Below are 20,576 nucleotides of genomic sequence, written 5' to 3'. Positions count from 1 at the left end.
CATCCCTAAGTATCTGTTTATAAGAGAAATTATCAAGATTATAACATAATGTGACCAAATTAGCTAACTTTGAAACAAGTAAATACATCAAATGGCGTTAATAACCTTATGTTGCAAATATCACATACGGGATTTGAATCCTTGTAACATTTTAATCTTTGTTACTACCCTTTTCTGGCAAAATATTAAGATAACCTAAGGTCATCTGATATAAAAGGTAGTAAACCAGTGATATGTTAATGTGACCTCCCTGTTTCTTAACTAAACTTCCACACATGTAAACCTTTGCATTAGGAATGTGATATACTATTAAGTTCTAACAATTTTCTGCAGTAATATCCCACACAAAGACCACTTTTATTATTGTTTGGTATAACTGTGTGAATAGCTGATGTATTTACTGAACCATGGTGATTACAATAGTATGTTTAACCTATTGTTAATAGAAATATTGCAATTACAAAATATGTTTCATTTTGCATACATTCAGTTAACAAAACAAAGTTATGTGCATTATGCTTTACTTGAATCTCGTTATACTAAACCGATTTATTTATGCATGCAACATACAAAGAGCACATGCACACACAGTCACACGCACACACACGTTGAATGTATATATTTTATATACATACATATATATATATATATATATATATATAAAATGTCATACGCCTACATATATATCTGTGTGTGTGTTTCTGTGATATAAAGTATGTATATATATATATATATATATATATATATATATATATATATAAAATGTCATACACCTACATATATATTTGTGTGTGTGTATGCTTGTGTGTATATATATATATATATATATACATATATATATATATATATATATATATATATATATATATAAAATGTCATACACCTACATATATATTTGTGTGTGTGTGTGTGTGTATGTCTGTGTGTGTGATATAATATATATATATATATATATATATATATATATATATATATATATATATAGACAGAGAGAAAGAGAGAATGTGCAGAGACACACATACATATGCACACATGCATGTGTGCGCACATGCACACACACACACACACACACACACACACACACACACACACATACAATAATCTTACATTAGCTTACCCTAACTTTTCCATATTCGCCTTTCATCACAGTGATAGTGATGTTATCAACCATAATGTTCACTTGGCTTACGAAAGAAACATGTGTGTTGCCACGATTGTCATTCTTGGCCTCGATATTAAAGGAAGCAAGTGAAGAGTCATTTCCACAGGTTTTAGCAATGACGTAAGTACAGGTACCCTGGAAATCATAAGCTTTACCATCAAAAGTCTTGTAATGTGGATCACCCGAGGCCCAGCAGATAACTTTGGATTCAGGAATACAGACAGCTTTACCTCCAACAATTTTGCACTTTTCCTTCTGCCGACACTGAGTACTCAGGCAGAGGTCAACAGCTGAAAACAGAAATAAAGAGTAATGTGATTACTGAAAATGAATGAATGCAAGCCTGTTGAAAGGTTATAGAAAATAAGTTATACATTTGTTTATGTTTTTACAGTTCAAATATGTTTAAAAAGTAAATAAGCCAAGATATCAGGCCAGCTGACTAAGGTCCAACATTGAAATGAGGTAGCCTCCCCACTTATGCAAAAAGAGACTATGTGTTGTAATACAAAACTCAGAATATGAGTTAAATTCTTGGTGCCAAGGGACCCTGCTAATGAAAAAGAACAGAGTGCAAATATTTCTGCTCTCCTGTCTTCAAGATGAGGGAATAGAACTATTTTGCACACAAATAACTTTTGTAGATACTATGGAAGCATATGGCTATACTGTTTATGTTAGCGGGTAAGAATAATAAGCTTGTGTTACCTGCAAAGAAGTCTGATTATGGCACGATAATGTCATTTACACACTAAGAACCCTGGAGATGTTAAATCATACAGCTTTCAAGTTTGTCTTTTGGAGATCACTTGTCTTTTTGGCAATGACCTAGACACAATAAACTAAAAAAGTTCATCACACAAGGTGACGTGATTGGAAATAATCTGTGTAACAGGACTAATGAGTCAGTAGGTGTCAGAGAATCAGTGACTGAAAAACAAGGAAAAGACATGTATATGCACATATGTGCAGCGCACGCACACGCACACACACACACACACACACACACACACACACACGCACGCACACACATGCGCACACACACGCACACACACACACAAACATAAGAGCAAACACATGCACCTTTGTAAATATATAGTTGAGCCTTTCATTTCTATACTCTAAATTTCTCATACATGAGTTTTATATTACTAAAGGAATGTGCAGATGTCACATGTCAAAAATTTATAATGGCATATGGAATTTAAGAATAGTGAGATGCATTGCAGCAAATGTATGTTTTTTGTAATTTGCTTTGTGTATATTTTTAAAGCCTAAGCACAGATTTAGTATGAACTGTATTCATTAAAATATACTGCCCTAGATCAGACATTATTGGTACCCAAATCTTTTAAAGATGTAGTTCTTGTAATAAAAACACTTTGATGTCTTTGATAAGGAAGTAATATGAATAACACTGGCAATATTTTGAGGTGATGACCTATCTGTATGGCAGAAATGATAGGGCATGAGCAGAGCTTTTATAAGGAGGTGGCATTGTTAAGCTGCATAGTTTGACTAACAGGTGAAGAGGAAGGACACCAATAATGTAACCAGATTTTATAGGCATTTCATGCTTCAGCTCAGTTTAATAGCATAAATAATATATGTGACTGTATGGCAGAAATAGGAGAGCATAAGGTGTTATTCCTTTTTACTGGGTGGAGCCTGCCCCCTATACATTTCTAAATGTGAGGAGCTATCACTTACCCGGGTGTAAGTAGGATACTCTATGGTTTGCAGTTTGAGATATAGTACCTGTGTAAAAATACTTGAACTTTCTCAGTAAGTGTTGGATTACAAAACTGCCTTTATCCCTAAATATGTAGAAAGTATCTGGGAAAGTAAGGCACATGCTGGTTGTCTTTAGGATGGGTTAAAGAAAAGTCTGACATTTAGATAGTTAATGACGGAGAGGTATCAGCCCAAAGAGGACTCCAGCTTATATCCTAGCTGACATTTTCTGGTCTTTTTCAGAAAAATCCAGTCACTGAGTTATTCTGATTCTTCTGAGAAACCATTGCTAGCTTGTAATGTCGAAAGGTATAAAATGATTTTTCTATATTGCCAAGTTTCATCAGAGGGTAAACGTATCACTTGCAGAAACTAATTCAGACTTTTTTTTTATAAAAAGTCAGTGTACTTTTAAGTAAAATAAAAAGCAGTCAGCTCCAAGACAGGAATATTGTCACAAAGTAATGTGTTGCAATGCATTATGAATGGCATATGAACTAATACATGACAATATACCATAGTAAGGCTTAGGCAAAGAGCACTTCTGCATCACTGAGGAAGAATATAGGCCAGAGTCCGATTTATGTACTTTGAAATTTACACCAGACTGATGTGAATAAAACTTGATGTCTGGAAGGACCATTTTGTATAAAAATTATTTTGTAATTGGAAGTCAGTGAATATATATAGAGAATGACTATGTTATTAAACAATATTTGGGTGCAGAAATGGAAAAACCAGAGACAACGTCCTTAATGAAGGGTATCTAGCAATGCTATGACTTTGAGCATACTCTCAGTTTGTAAGTAAAGTATGAGCTTCTGCAAACGTTCTGGCACAAATGTGAGCATCGACATATGGGAAATGTTGTATTATTTTGAAAGCCTAAGAAATGCTTGAACAGTAGACATGTTGATCACTCCTATGGAGAACAGTTCTGAATACTAAGAAAGTACAATTATGTAAGCTGAACTTACCAGAGCAGCAGAAGTTTGAATGCTTACTGCTGCAGTAGTTTAGCTATATGGGTTATATTCTGCTGTGAATATAATAGCCATCCAGCTTTTAAAGCTCCACGGCACCTTCTAAGTGCCAAAACTGTCAAGCGACTAGAGGTGAGCTGACTAAAGGACAATTTAGGGTAGGAAGCTCTTCAGAGCTTTCCTGCCAGCAGAGACAGGGAGGCTGAGCCATGAAAGGACAAGGCTACGAATAACAAAAATAAATGTCCACACCCTGGAATAAAAGGCAGAGAGGAAGGGAGCAACTACTGTAGCAGTGACCATTCAAACATCTACTGTTATTTTAAGTTCAATTTACACAACTGTACTATGTTCTTCATATTGAGCACTGCTGCAGTAGACTTAGATATATGGGTAGATTGCCACAGCTTACAGTATTTCGGAGGTGGAAGGGGAAGGGGCCAGGATCCCCTGGAGAATGGTCCTAGTAAAGCATGATGAAGACCTAAAGATGGAATCCAGCTTATAGTGCTTTGTGAAAGTATGTACAGAAGACCAAGTAGCAGCTTCTAGAATACTTCTAGAATTCATCCCTTTCCAAAATGATATAGAAGAAACCAAGCTCCTTGAAGAGTGGGCCTTGACCCTGGCTGGAATAGATTTGTCATGTTGAGTATAACAAAAGGTAATAGCATTAAACAGCCATTTTGAAATACCCTGTTTTGACCTAGGTTGTCCCTTCTTACATTTACAATAAATGAACAATTGATCGGATGATCTGAAAGATTTAGTTCCATCAAGATAGCACCTGAGTTGTCTGTGGGTATCCAACATATGAAGTATCATCATTTCTTCCTCATTTTTAGGTTCAGGAAATAAAATGAGGAGATAGAATGTTTGACTTAAAGTAAACTCGGATACCATTTTAGGTATAAAAGAAGGATAAGTTCTCAAAGAAACTCTGCCCTTGTGGAAAATGAGGTAGGACTGACTCACCGTAAAAGCTTGCAACTCAGATACCCTTCTTACAGAGAGTGTGTATATGTATGTGTGCGTGTGTGTGCGTGTGTGTGTGTGTGTGTTTGTGTGTGTGTGTGTGTGTGTGTGTGTGTGTGTATATATATATATATATCTATATATATATATATATATATATATCTATATATATATATATATATATATATATATATATATATAGATATATATATATATATATATATATATATATATATGTGTGTGTATGTGTGTGTGTGTGTGTGTGTGTGTGTGTGTGTGTGTGTGTGTGTGTGTGTGTGTGTGTGTGTGTGTGTATGAAGTGGATCCCTACAGCAACAATGAATGCTCAAAACAGTGAACCAGACAATACTGGGGCCAGAAGTGGAAATATAATGGGATAAATGCAGCATCAACTTTTTTTGCAGGAAAGAAGCTTTGCTGCATGCCCCACGCCCTCTTAGCTTGATCTTCTAACTTTCACTAATCCGTGCATTTGATGTATTTATAGGAATGTAGGATCATAAGATCATTGGAAGTTACTAGGCTAATGGCCCTAGAGCCCTTAAAAGCCTAGCCAAGTTCTACCCTTATTTCAATGATCAGCACCAATTGCCTCTGGACAAGAGGGACAAAGGTGGAACCCCTGTGGTGAATGTACGGTTACCCATCCAGTCACCCAGATTGGGTTTGAAGATGGCCAATGTTTAACATGAAGTAGGAGTCCATTTCAAAGGTGTGGTAATCTCTGGGATATAAATATTTCCCTCCAGCAGGTTCTGTTAATGTCACATACCAGGTTAAGGTCTTTAGAGCGAGTAACCTATGTACTATTTGACTTGTGGATATGCAGCCTTTCCAATAAAGCAGGGTCATAGATTGCCTTATATGCAAGGCAGAGATTGCCTCTGAGTAGTCTGTATGAAAGAGAATAAAGTGACAGTGATTTCAGATGATCCACATAGGACAGATGCTGAAGATCTTGAATTTTCCTTGTGAACAACCTTTGTGGTCTCTCCAATTGCTGCATGTGCTTGGAAAGGTACATACCAAAAGGAGCATTGTACTCAGTTATTGGCCTAATGAGGGAAGATTAGAGGGAGGTTATAACGTTTTTCTTTCTGGATGCAATGCCCTTACTTTTGAGATGAACAATATAGAATACTCTTCTTACCACTGTAGAAACATGGTGATCAAAGGTAAGGTTGGTGTCAACCTGTGTGCCCAGGTCTATCACCACTGAGTGTGTACTTAGGGTGTTGTTATTGATGCGGTAGTTAGCAGGAACATCATAATTACTAGAAGGGATGATAATACATTTTTTTTGCATTGAGTTTAATGCCATGACTTTAGCACCAATCATTTGTTTGTATAAGACCCTCTTCTAGGATGTTGATATCATTTGGAGATTCTATACCTGCTTTCATTTTTTAAGCATCAGCAAACTTTTTCAGCCATAGACCTTTAGTTTTAGCTTGTACTTCGGAGAAATAAATTCTAAACAGTACAGGTCCCAGGACTGATTCCTGTGGAACACCACTGTTTACAGGTCTGCTGTTGAAGGTGGATTCCCCTAATTTGACTATATGGGTTCTATCAGTGAGCCAGTTAGTGATCCATCTAAAGATATAAGGGTTGATACCTAGCTGGCTGAGATTGTCAATGATGCCTGAGTGGGAAGCCTTGGATAAGTCTAGGTAGGCTACAAGCACAGATTTCCCCTCATCCAGAGCCTTGGTGACTGCCTCAAAGAAGTCCATCAAGTTTAACAGACATGATCTCCCTTTGGCAAATTCAAACTGAGTAGGGTCAAGTGTTTGGAGATTAGCTATATCTTTGTTGATAAGGCCCATGATGATTTGCTCCATTGTCTTGCAGATAAGGCTAGTCAGACTAATAGGTCTATAGTTCCTGGGGTCTGTGGAAGCACCACCTTTGTGCAGTGGGATAGCAGTGGCCATTTTCCATTCAGCTGGGATGAAGCTGGAGCTTAGACCATGACAGAAAAGAGAACCCAGTGGTGTTGCTAATTCTTGTTTAAACCCATGTAGGATGCATCTTAGGATGTTATCAGACCCCATAGATGATTTTTGTTGGCCTTGGGGGGAGGCATTTATGACCTGCTCTTAGAGATACAAGGTAGAGGATGGGTGGTAGGGATGTCATGGGGTATGTGTGGTGGAGACAGGGGGGGGGGTGAAGTTTTCACAGAACCTGTCAGATGACAGGTTAGCTATGTCCACAGGCACAGCATATGTGGTATCAATAAGTACCAGCTCAGCACAAATCTTGGCCTTTCCTTTTAGATTATGGATGTAACTCAAGAATGCCTTGTGGTTGTCCTTAACTGAGCAAGCTAATTTGGATTCATAGTTTGCTTTGGAGGACTTCACAAGACATCTTATTTGCTTGTTTAAGCTAAGGAGGGCATGTTTCCAGTTTAGGGATTTTCCCTCCTACTCTTAGACAACAATTTATTCTTATTGTAAAGCCTGTTAATGGCAGTTGTCTACCAGGCAGGTTTGCTCTTCGCTGAGGAGCTTGTTTTGGCCCTATCATGTATAGCTGAATCAATGCAGTTATACAGGTGTTTGTATAAAGGATTGGTGTAGAACTCAGCATACTTCCCAGTTCCATCTGAACTGAAGGTGCAATAAAGCTATTTATACCATCCCATATGAGATTATAATCTGGTCTGGAGAAGTTTTTTAGTTTAGTTGCTGTTGGAGGGGGGGCAGGTGTGATAGTTACTTTGAATGAGACTGATATGTGGTCAGCTCTCATTAGGGAAGACCTCACAGTAGGGGTGCTACATTGGTCCCTCATATTGGAAAGCACCAGATCCAGGATGTTGGCACCCCTTGTGGGGGTGTCAACCAATTGGTCCAGTGCACTTGAGTTAAAAAAGTCGAGGAACCTTTGGGCATATGAGTTAGAGCACAAGTAATTTACGCAGTCTATGGATGGGTAAGTCACCCAAAACCAGGGTGTTCAGATATATCTTGATAGACTTAAGTAGATCCAAATAGGCAGAGACTGTGTCCTGATTCATGGAGGGGATCCTGTAGCTGACAATGACTTGAATAGGTTTCCCACCAACAGTTAATTGCACCTAAAGTATCTCCAGGGAATCATACTGTTTAACCAATCTGGAGGTGTATTTATCTTTAATGAATATCGATACACCACTTTCTTTAGTTTTCTTGCCTTCAGTTTGTGGTCTGAATATGTGGCAGGAGGTGTAGCCCGGTATGGTTGGGATGCTCTCCACAACCTTGAACCAGGTCTCTGTGACTGCACAAATGTCTAAGTCTTTCAAGGTAAAGACTGCTTCCAGTGAGTGCAGTTTCATGTTAAGACTCCAAGCATTTAGCAGCATAACATTGAGGTTTTTAGATGGAGTTTTTATGCTGTGAATTTTGTCCTTGAGACACTGCCTAAAAAGGCACTATGGGGGTGGCAAGAGCCTTAGCTAGTAGCCGAAATCCCAGGGGTGACAGATAAAGACCATCTCTGGCAAAGCATCGAGGTCTGTCGATCATGTCATCCCAGGTTGACAGATACTGTATCCCCTTAGAATTACACCAGAAACTAAGCCAATTATTGAAGTTAATAATCTTCTGTTTGTATTGAGGCATCATGCTAGGTGAAGGTAAAATGCTGTTTAAGGCTAGGGGCATACATGCCTGAGGCACATAGTCTGAGTGCTCAGTCATGTCTCTCTTTATATAGTTCAGAGAGGTATGTCTGAAGTCATTCACGCCAACATGGACTATGACAGAGTCATAACATTACCTGTTTTTGAGAGACTTGAGTGCATCTGTGATATGGCGGATCCCGGCACTTGACAGACAGCTGTCTATGACCTTCTCCTTTTCCAGCCTGGTGAGAGGGACTTCTGTGTCTTTCATGATGGAATCACCTATAATTGCGTTTTGCCTTAAGGGCTTGACAGGTGAGACACTGGTGCAACAGCTATTATGTGTATTGTGTTCTGCAGAGAAAGTATTATGTGTATCATGCTTGTGTTTGTGTTAGAGAGGTCTCTGGTGTTTAGGTATGTTTCTGGTGAGAACCTCTGCATATGTAGGTATGTGTGATGTGGATTTGGTTGGAGTAAGAGGTGAGGTGTGCATGCTGACAACCCGCTCACTGTCATATGTACTGACTGACGTGTGAGAGAGTATGGATTCACGGTTGTTAATATAGTTGCATCTCTCACATGTTGAGTTTGTGTGGAGTAGGATTAGAGGGTTGCCAGTGAAGATGAGGCAGTTGCTACATTGCTTCAGGATGCCCATATCGACCAGGCAGGCTGGAGAAACTGGGAAATTCTCTGTCCATAGTGTTAGGTAAATTTATGTGATCAGGAAAGGAGGTCACACATAGGAATGGCTAGTATCTGAGAGGTGTCTTGATACCTCTGAGGCTAGGCTTAATGTTCCACCTGACAGTAGAGCAGGGCCACAGAAAACCTCTGGAGAACCACAAGCAAAGTGCTAAGGGAAAGTTTAACAAGCAAAACGTTTGCGTCTATAATCACCAATGGTAACCATCATTATGAGATAGTGTGCAATGATCAGCTACACGCAAACAAGCACAAATGCAGGGCTTAAATAAAGAAAGAAATAACCCTTTTAACTCAAACTAGCCAGTAAGGATGCTCTGTCAGAGCTCTAGTACAATCACTCTCGACCAGGTGGGTCCAAGACAGCACTTTCTTCATACAAGGGTACAGAAGGGCCCTCTCCAACAAAGATGGCCTGAATCTGATGCTCAGAAGTTAAAAAACAGACCCAGATCAGCAAACCTGGAACTGGGCAATGCTACAGCAGAACCAGTACAGTTTACAGTAAAATGTGGCAAAAAACAGTCAGTTCAGGCAACTCAAACAGACAGTAGAATGAAAATACAATTAAAAGTGCTATACAAGAGCAAAAACAAGCACTTAAAGCTAGTTTGGAGTAACGGATGCCTGAGATCTTTCAGTATCTCAGAGAAGAGCTGGTTTTAGTGCTCAAGTGATACAAAACAGTCCAGATTCAGGAAGTCTGAATCCAGCCTATGTTACAAAATGCAGGATCACCAAAAATCCAAAGTGCATAAGATCACAATCACAACAGTAAATAAACAGTTCAAGTAATGAAGCAATTCAGTAGAATACTGTCATCAATTTAATCAGGCTACCGACAAGCAGTAGCAAATGCGGCGGGATAAACACAGTTGAAGACCTAAGCAGAAGCAGCAAAATAAAGTAGGAAGAGGTGCAATTTTTTAAGTATAAAGTGAGGAAAGAGAAGAAGGTAAAGGGGTTGTCCTTCACAACTGATCTCACTGTACTCAGTAGAATGAGCTGATTCAATGGGACTGGCAGGAGTATCCAATATCACATTTATAGTAGAGGTGGGCAACTCAAAACCACCAAGCTTTAAGACCACAACAACAGGGTGGGAAACAAAAAAAGGAGACAGAGATCAGAGCAGAGGTAAGGATTCACTTCACTAAGCCTGAAATACAATTGCACAGTTTAAACAGACATGCAACAAATATTGTTTTAGTTAATCAGAAGTGCAGAAAACAGCAAATAAGTACAAACTGGTTCAAACACTGGCTATTTAAGCAGCGAAACAGGAACCAGCCAAAGTTCAAATTATGCAATCACAATTATCCATACATACCCATACATACTGTTTGTGTGTGTGTGTGTGTGTGTGTGTGTGTGTGTGTATATATATATATACACACACACACACACACACACACACACGTGTATGTATATGTATGTATGTATGTATATATATATATATATATATATATATATATATATATATATATATGTGATAGATTTCATTTTTTGATACCATGATGTTACACTATCAGTATTGTATTTCCTTGTCTTTTACCTCACTCTATATCAACTTTTAAACTATGCAGTACATGGTATTCATTTTCCACACATATGATGAACATGTTATATTATATGGTAAACATGTGCTAATGCTTAATATTGATAATGCCTTGTATATATTACTTACCATTGCTTATACACACAGCTGGTGCACCATATCCATTTTGATTTAGGTATCCAACACTAAACAGTCCAAATGCAGAACTGGGGTCCTCCATGGTGTTAAAACTTGTTCCTTTTCCATATAATATGGCGCCATAAGAGTAACCAGTTCCAGGAACTGAGGTCCATGTAAGTGATCTGAAAGATTTTTTATTAAATGTAATGGTAGATTTAGCTGAGTTGTTGGCCACAATAATAGCATAGTTGTTGAATTCATATTGCCCACTGATGGTGTAACTGGTGCAGTAGTCATTAGTGGCTGGGATGTTCATTAAAAAAGGATCATAATAATCAGTGTTAACTTTTCCACCTGTGCAGTAGAATACAACTTGAATGGGTGCATTAGCTGTGACAGATGCAGCGTCTGAGGTGAAAAGTTGAAGCACACCTCCACTGCTGAGATCTTCACTGATAGTCGTTGATGCATTTTTAAACTGAACTCTCAGATTCTGGGAAGCAGTGATGTATACCAAGTTAGGTTTAGACTGAAAAGGTAGCTTGGGCACAACAAATGCTTTTCCCCATCTAGTAACAGGAATGAGCTGTTCATATACATGATTGCATCTGCCATAGTACCAGCTGCAGGTATGTCCAGACAGCACAGAAACTGGCTTCTGAGCCACAACTCTGGTACCTGTTAAGTCACAATTACTCTGCAGTTGAACAGATTCATATGCTTCCAAAGAAACACTGAGTTTAGAACCTGCTTTATAGTTATGCCCCTGCAGTTTAACATCTCCCTTGAGATAAACATTAATAACATTTGACTGGGAATCATAATTTGTGATTGCAAATTCTTTGTAAGTTCCTTGTGGTCCCTTTGCAGGGGTTACAATATAATATTCATTGCCCCAGCTCTCTACAGGAAGTACAATAGTAATGTCTGCAGAAAACTGCTTGGAGTTGAAAGATACAATGGACACATCTTTGTCAGAATTTATGAGCACTGTATTGGAAGCCTTTGCGGATCCAATAAGCTCCACATTACTTGGCAGTACAACTGACAAAGTCTGAGGAGTAGCTACAGTGTAATCTTTTTTAAAATTTGACTTGTTGACACTGACAGATAATTTGGTAGAAGTTTCATACGTTGTGATCAAAATCTCAAATCGTCCATTGCCAAAGTTTGGCAAATAGTTCTGTATGAAAACGGTAGCAAACTTTTTCCCAGTATTGCCTGATGCAAAAACTCCTGCTACAAAGAATCAAAGGAAAATGAGTTAATAATTTGAGACAGGAAACCATATTTCAGCATGCATTACCAATCTTACATTTCTTTATTTGTTTGAGACAGGAAACCATATTTCAGCATGCATTACCAATCTTACATTTCTTCATTTGACTGACATTCAAGACATCTAAATGTAACAATTTGAATTTTAGCATTTTTTACCTAAGGAGCTCTGTAATTTCATTGATTACTACTGCAGTAGCCTTAGCCATTGGGGTTATATCCTACCAAAGATATAACAGCTGGTAAGCTTCCAAAGCTTCTGGGCACCTTCATTTTTCTTAATTTTGTTGATGATTTATGTTTTCCTCTTCAGGAAAGTTATTTTAAAGCTAGGAGTGTCTTGTTTTAACAGACTGTCTCGGGAATGTAACATACTTTTAAACTAAGCCTTTTTTTTCTTTCAGTCAGTTTAAAAGTAGTGCAAAGTAACTGTAAACATTTTTTTTTCTGTAGAGAAATTGTATTTATTTTTCTTTTGGGGCTGGCATAGTGTTTTAAAATACTTTTTACTATGTTTTTTTCTGTCAAAAAAGTAACTTTTATGGACTGGTAGTGCTTCCTGACAATTACTGCTTCTCTTCCCCAGGTAAGAGGCAAAGTTTTTGGCTTGGCCATGGAAGAGACTACTAGACGCATGGTCGGTCCTTCTTCTAGCCACAAAAAGAAAAAATAAGAAAGCAGCCTTTGCCACCAGAGAAGGCTAGTAATTTGCCACTGCCACAGGTAGGCCATTTGTTGTACCTCAGAGCACTCATCTTTTACCTCAGATCCCTCTGGTGTAGCAGCTATAGCCACATCCTCTGCAACTGTTCGAGTCCTCTCAGTGGGCAAGGAAGAGCCACTCTTGTCAATCCTGTGTTACCAAACATTGAAGGTCTCCCTGTTGTGTCAGAATGCTGTGCTTATCCATGGGGAAGCAGCTGCTGCCATTATTAACATGTCTGGCCCCATTTTTCCTGTGGAAAAAGAAACAAAAAAACAAGCATGTATCTACTCATCCTCAACTTTCTCTGGATCGGAGTAGTTTACTGGGTCTGACTCAAGGTGTAATTCAGGCTATTGAGCTTTCTTGTAAAGTAGTTTCAGGCAAAACAAAGAGTGATTCTTCTTCTTTTCAAGATGAGATTCAGTATTATGAATCTAAACAAGAAGATGCAGGGAGTGATACAGGGTTTTCTCCTCAGATGTCTCATTCAGACTCAAGAGGAGAACTCAGTTTTTGATTTTTCCTTTGGGGGATTCTTTTTCTTTGAGTCTATTGCTAGAATGTGCCAGTGCTCTCAGTGGAAGAACACAGATGCATCTCAGTCCCTAAAAAAATACTTTTGAGTAGTTACAGAAGTATTTCCAGATCCTAAACCATTCCTCCTGTTCTGTGTTTAGAGGATGCATGTGTTACTGCTTACAATGTTACTGATAGTTAGCCAGATGCCCCTAAAAAGGTTGATAGAATGTTTAAAGTTCCTCAGTCTTGAAAATTTTTATACACTATTCACAAATGTGACCCAGCAGCTGTGGCATTAGGTGATCCCGCTGCTGCTAAGCACTTACTAATTCTAATCCTGCTCTGACAAAGATAGGAAATTTATTGCTATATGTGGGGGAAAAGAGTATACCTCTGCAACTTTGATTGTCATAATTTTGAGTTGTCATGCTCATATGTTCAAGTTTGTTCTGACAAATTATGAAAGTATGAGGGATGTTTTATCTGCAGTTTCTTCTTGGGAGGAAAATCTGCTTTAAGTAACTTAGTTTCTTCTCTTACCCAGGTCATTACTCATTGCTAGCAGTGTGTGTATGACCCTATACTACTCACTGCTAGAAGTCTGTGTACGATTCTGTACTACTTATTGATAACAAAGTGTGTATGACTCTGTGCTACTTATTGCTAGCAGTGTGTGTATGGCTCTGTACTACTCATTGCAAGCAATGTGTGCATGACACTGTTGTTACTTCTTCTAGGATAATGGCCACTGGTACACGTTTTAGGAGGTTTGCATGGTTGCATTATCAGACCCTCTCAGATGATGTTAAAAGTGAGATTTTAAATTCTTCCTTTGACAGAGATTTAATGTTTCGGCCCTCTGCTGCAGAAGTCATAAAAAATGTGATGAAAGGGGCAACCAGATCCAGAGAAATATCTAAGATGTTTTAGCTATCCTTTTCCAAATTGTTAAAAGGATTTTTTTTATCTCCTTATCCAGTTTTGGTGAAAAACCGAATAAACAATCTCAACAAAATTCAAGTAAACAGACTTTTAAGAAGAAGAAGTCTTGCACCACACAAAACCTCAGACAGTCCAACAGGTGTGAATAACTGTTCAAGAGACCATATGACCCCCCTTCCACCCTGGCCCTTTTCTTTTTTCCTTCCAGAAAGTCTAAATCTTCATTTTTCTCTTTGGCAACAGATTGTTTCAGGCAAATATATTCTGAAAATGATTCATCAAGCTTACAGATGGCAGTGTGAGGACATTCCTCCTTTCCAGGGGGTCATTCATCATCCTCCAGATCAGACTCTTTGTTTCCACCTGCTCTTCATCAGATGAGGAAGGGGTTTTGTTTAAGGATTTTGCTAGTGCCAAAGAAAGGAAATGCTTGGAGACTAGTTCTGGATCTTTCTTTCTTTCCTAAACCTGGTTCCGATCGTGCCCACATCCAGAATGATGTCTCTCTTCATAACGTGTTACCTCTTCTTCCTCTTTCATGTTTCTCGCTAACAAGACACTTAAAAGATGCTTATCATCACACCCCTATTGACCCTATTGACCCAGAGTTCAGATGTTTCTAATGTTTAGGTATCTGGATTACATTATCCATTTTCTGCCTTACCCTTTGGACTCACTGCTCAAAGAGTGTTCACAAAGTATTTAGTTCCAGTGATAGCTCATTGCAGTGTATCCACATTTTTCCATATTAATATGCATTGCTTATCTTTTCAGAATCTTTTTTTTTAAATGTCAGGAATCTCTCTCTTGGATGAGAGATCTCTTACACAAGCTGGGATTCCAAGAAAACATTCAAAAGTCTTTCTTGACTCCACCATACAGGACTGTGTTCCTGTAATTTCAACTAGATTCCTCATTTCAAAGAGCTTTATTTAGATATATAAGATTTTTTTCACTCTGACTTTGCTCACTGAGAGGGAATATGTCAGGATTTTGGGTCTCATGGCATCCATGATTCAAATGATACTCCTGAAAGACTCCACATAAGAAAGATACAGCGGTGTCTGAAAACAGTTTTGTCCCAGAATCCACAACCTTTATCTTTTTTCAAATACTAGTGTTGGGAGTTGTCAGAAGAGAAAACTTTTGGTGGAGACAACAGATATCCTTAAATCCAGGTCTCCCCTTCTCCTTCCATGCTCCAAAACAGTCATTCACCACAGATGCTTTGTACTTTGCTATAGGAGTAGTTTAAGGAGGGATAAAGATTCAAAGGAGTCTGGGATACCAAGGACAGATGCAAGAACAAACATATCAAGGAGGTGCTTGCCCTCATGAAAATACTCAACTCTCTGAACCATCTTTGGTCCCCAGGACCTCTTCAAGTGGTTACAGCAGACAATACCACAGTCATGTGGCATATCAACAAGCAAGACAAATGAGGTCATACCCCCTTTGCAGCTGTGTTACTTTGGGATATAGCTTCTCAGCACAATCTCAATCTACAGGCATCCTACATTCCATCACAGCAGAATTGTGTGGTAGACAAGCTGAGCAGGTCCAGGGTAGACCTTCATGAATGGAAAGTGATCAAAGGTTCTGCCAAGATTTGATCCATCTGTGGGGAGTTTCTCAAGTAGACCTCTTTGCCTCCTCTTTGAGGAATCAACTGCAAGATTATGTTCTAGTACTCCATGAAAGAAGGCCTATAAGACAGGCCTCTTTTCTTTTCCTGGGACAGCAGTATTTCTGTATACTTTTCCACCCTTTCAACTAATGTCCAGGGTACTTCTAAAGATTCAGAAGGAATTTCCCAAGATCACGTGGTGACTTCCTTCTGATGCAGGCAACCTTGGTTCTCCCTTTTTTGGAAATCTCTAGGGGCAGTTACCACAAGCTTTCTCACAGACTGGATCTACTCATACAAGAACATGAGTTTGTTATACACCCTTACAACAATCACCTTCAACTTACTGCCTAGATAATTGGGTCTTAATTCTATTTTATGCTCCTGTTTACTGAGGATGTGCAGATAGTACTAATGGAGGCAACAAAGCCTGCTACTAGAAAATCATATATTAGCAAAAGGAAGAGGTTTTCTAGTTGGTGTCACAGCATAACCAACACCTATTCATTAGTAGATCTCTGGTTCTACAATATTTGTGTGTGAGCCACTATCCTATGGCTTTTCTTATTCCTCTGTCAAACTTCATTTATCAGTCATTTCAGCATGCTTCCCCATAGATTCTCCTCTTTCAATGCAGTCTCAAGTCAGAATGTTCATGAAAGGGGTTTTGCATAAGAGGTGTCCAAGGAAACTGGTAATCCCTCCTTGGGATCTTAGTTTTGTGTTAGGGAAGCTAACACTTGCTCCATTTAGACAGATGATTTGGCTGACTTCAGGTTCTTAAAATGGGAAGCAGTTCTACTGATTGCTTTCAACTCTGCAAGAAGGCCAATCTCTTACAGTGAGTCAACCTTATCTCATTTTCCATCGGGACAGGGCTTCTTTGAGAACTAATCCTTTTATGCCTAAAGTGGTGTCTGAGTATACTTTAAGCCAAACTATCCATCTCCCTGATTTCTTTCCTGAACCTAAAACTGAAGGAGTAAGGATACTTCATTTCTTGTTTATCCACAGACAACTCGGGTTCTATCTTGACAGAACTAAATATTTCAGATATTTGGATCTGTTGTTCATTTTTTTGAAGGTAAAAAGAAGGGACAACCTGTCTCAAAATATACTATTTCCAAATATATTTCTAAGTCTATTACCTTTTGTTATACTCACCATAACAAAACTATTCCAGGAAAGGTAAAGGCCCACCTTACCAGGGACTTAGCTTTTAAGAAATGGTTGGATTCTAGGAGTATTCTAGAAGCTGTTACTTGATCCTCTGTACATACTTTTGCAAAAGCTTGATTCCCCCTCCAGGTCCAGAATAAGCTTTGCTAGGACCATTCTCCAGGGGATCCTCGACTCTTCTCCTTCCACCTCCCAAATGTGGTTAGCTAAGGTAATCTATCCATATATCGAAGGCTACTGCAGCAGTGATCAATATGATGAATATAGTGCAGCTGTGTAAGTTGAACGTAACTAACTTAACCCAGTGCAACCCAAATTAATCAACTTAATCCAAATTTAACAATGCTGAACTTCTAGTAACAGTCCTAAAAATCAGCAGTAGGAAGACTATATGTTTAACAGCAATTTATATACCATCAGGGTATAACACCGATACTGCTGAAAGCATCTTGAATTGGATAACCCAATGCATTAACCTTGGAGCTATAATTCTTGGAGATTAAAATATAACCTGGCAACTCATAAATTCCACTACCCCCACTAAATCCATAAACCTGTTCAATTTCAGACAATTAATAACCACACTTACTAGAATCAATAAAATGTCCGGGAGGCTCTCAACATTAAACTAGATTCTTACAAACAAACCATACAAACTGACAAAAGTAGGCTGCCAATCAGATAGTATAAGTAACAACACACCAACATATGCTATTAGAACTCACCATAATCTAGATAAACATATTATCTGTAATCAAATATGAAATACAGCCAGTTTCAGTAAAGATATTTTAATGAAACACTAAAACAATATAACTTGAATGTACTTAGAACTAGATATTGCTGAAGAACACTTTAATAACATAATCTTACAGACCTTAAATTATCTAGCACTGGAGTATAATAAAAGAATAAAGTCAAACCCCACACCATGGCTGACAAAAGACACACAAAAAAAAAAAAATATGACAAAAAGAGATAAAGCCTGGAAAAACTGGTATAAAAATAAAACTGAAAATGCTTTCCAGCAATTTAAGCATCTTAGATACCTTACAAAACTCCATGTCAAACTGGATAAGCAAAGATACTATACCAACCTACAAGACAAATATAAAAACAACCCAAAACATTTTTGGTCATCACTGAATAAACTATTCCACCCTGGCAGGACCACCCCTCCCTCTCCAAAAACAGACAATATCACAGACTCTGTCCCCACACAGTTTAATTCCTACTTTACACAATCAATATCCTCTCACTTAGACACTAATACATCTGTCCCCGTTTATATGCCTGTCCAATCAAAACCACCCATAGCTCTTCAGTTTTAGTCCAGTACCAACCTCGCTCATAAAGAAGTTGATCCTTAAACTAAAAACTACTTCCATAGCTGTTGACCAACTACCATCAGGCTACCTAAAAATGGCCACAGACGTCATAGCCTTCGTTGTGTCCATACTAATTAATAGGGCCATAGCAGAAAGATGCACCCCATCACTGTGGAAAAAAATCTACATCATACCACTGCACAAACGTGGCACATCTACAGAGTTTATTAACTACAGACTAATTGCGATTCTTTTTCTCCCCCTCCAAAATGTTACAGAAATGCATCCGCATGCAGCTGATACAATACATAACCTCAAATAACCTGCCTTCAGCATTGCAGCATGACTTTAGGCCCCAGCACAGCACCAATACTGCTCTACTACACTTTACCAATATAACAAACCAACATAGAAACTATGGTCTGCTTGTGTCTACAATGTTCTTAGACTTGTCAAAGGCACTTGATACTCTCTCAATCCAGCAACCGCTTCTTGACTCTTCAATTAGACTTTCCAAAAACTCCTTGTCATGGTTACTTAGTTACCTATCAGGAAGGCAATGAGCCATTAAATAGTAACAAACCTACTCATCCTTTCAATCAGTTACTACAGGTGCTCCTCACAGCTCTATCTTGGGTCCTCTCGTATTTAATATATTTATTAAAGACCTCCACACCCCATGCTAGTTTAGTTCAGTATGCAGAAGACTCTACATTAATATGTGGCCTCAACAATAAATAAGCTCCAAGACATTACCCAAAAATTCTTCTCATCTGTAGAAACCTACCTCAAAGAAATAAAACTTCCTACTCAAGCCAAAGAAAACTAAGTTAATGCTATTTACCTCAAGAAGTTGCCAAAATCAAAAGCAATTTTTACCATAAAGTCAGCAAATAATACTGTCATTGAAACTGTAACTCACAGTAAACTTCTAAATGTTATAATAGAATAGAATCTCAAATATGACCAGCATATACTGCACACCATTAAATCTACACACCAGAAACTAGGGTTCCTTTATAGGATCAAAGCATTCCTTACAGATACTGCAAGAAGAAACACCACCTTCTTACTGCCAGCTCTTGTATACTCCACTCCCATCCTAACAAACTTAAACAATACTCAAAGAAAGAAACTTGCCACCTGCTATAATAAAATAACTAAATTTCCAACAATCTCCCTCGTAGGATCCACCATTGTCATAGCTTAAAGCAATTAAACTGGCTTGAACTAAACAACAACCTAACATATTCACAACCAACTACAGCACACAAACTCATTCATCGTCCACAAAAATTCCCTGCACTACATAATTTACTACTGACCTACTGTCCAGAAAGGGACTTCCATTCAAGTAACAAATTATTATTACTTGCAACAAGTCAAATAATGTTGCAGGAGGCTCACTCTGCTCCCAGTACATTGCTAAACTCTGGAACAGCATCCCCACACAAACAAAACTCTCAGACAAACTCAGTAGTTTTAAACCATTGCTTAAACAGCATGTTACCCAATCCTGCTCCTGCACATGCTCATCTCAAGGTTGAGACTTTGTGTTCACCATATGTTAGTCTCCAAATATACTTCGTAAACAGAATGCACTCAACCTCTCACTGAAATGACAAAACTATTTTTATGCATAACTGCTGCCTGTACAATCCACTAAATTGTACATGTGCTTTCTGTTCAGTAATTTCCACCTCTATAAAATCTTTGAATGTATAAATTTAACTACTGTTTGTGTATAACCATAAATAGAAATGTAACTACTCTGTGCTTAACTGGAACTTAGTATAATGCAATGTAAGCAAATGGAGCTTTTCTCCCCGGGACTCCTCTGGAAATGGGTGTTATCCAGTCCGACTTTCCCGGTAAACAAAGACAAGTAAATAAATAATAAATACACTATAAAAGTAGATATTCAAATTACCACTGCTAGGTGAACAAAGACAAATAAATAAATAATAAATACACTATAAAAGTAAATATACAAATTACCACTGCTAGGTGAACAAAGACAAATAAATAAATAATAAATACACTATAAAAGTAGATATTCAAATTACCACTGCTAGGTGAACAAAGACAAATAAATAAATAATAAATACACTATAAAAGTA

The 20,576-nt window shown here is 38.1% G+C and overlaps 1 protein-coding gene across 1 annotated transcript in view; it reads right to left on the bottom strand.

Moving 5' to 3' along the window:
- LOC122808362 (IgGFc-binding protein-like) overlaps window positions 1–12,083 on the bottom strand; it is a 251,858-nt gene extending 239,775 nt beyond the window's left edge. Inside the window, 2 exon segments of the mRNA XM_044079329.1 lie at window positions 1,118–1,452; window positions 10,887–12,083. Of these exon segments, the coding sequence (XP_043935264.1) occupies window positions 1,118–1,452; window positions 10,887–11,193 (642 nt within the window). The 5' untranslated portion in view covers window positions 11,194–12,083.
- Window positions 12,084–20,576: the final 8,493 nt, after the last annotated feature.

Source organism: Protopterus annectens, chromosome 8.part0 (genome assembly GCF_019279795.1).
Source record: "Protopterus annectens isolate FY-2018-M chromosome 8.part0, PAN1.0, whole genome shotgun sequence".
Lineage (NCBI taxonomy): Eukaryota > Metazoa > Chordata > Ceratodontiformes > Protopteridae > Protopterus > Protopterus annectens.
The sequence above is the reverse complement of the archived record's forward strand: the minus strand, read 5'-3'. Positions and strand labels throughout refer to the sequence as shown.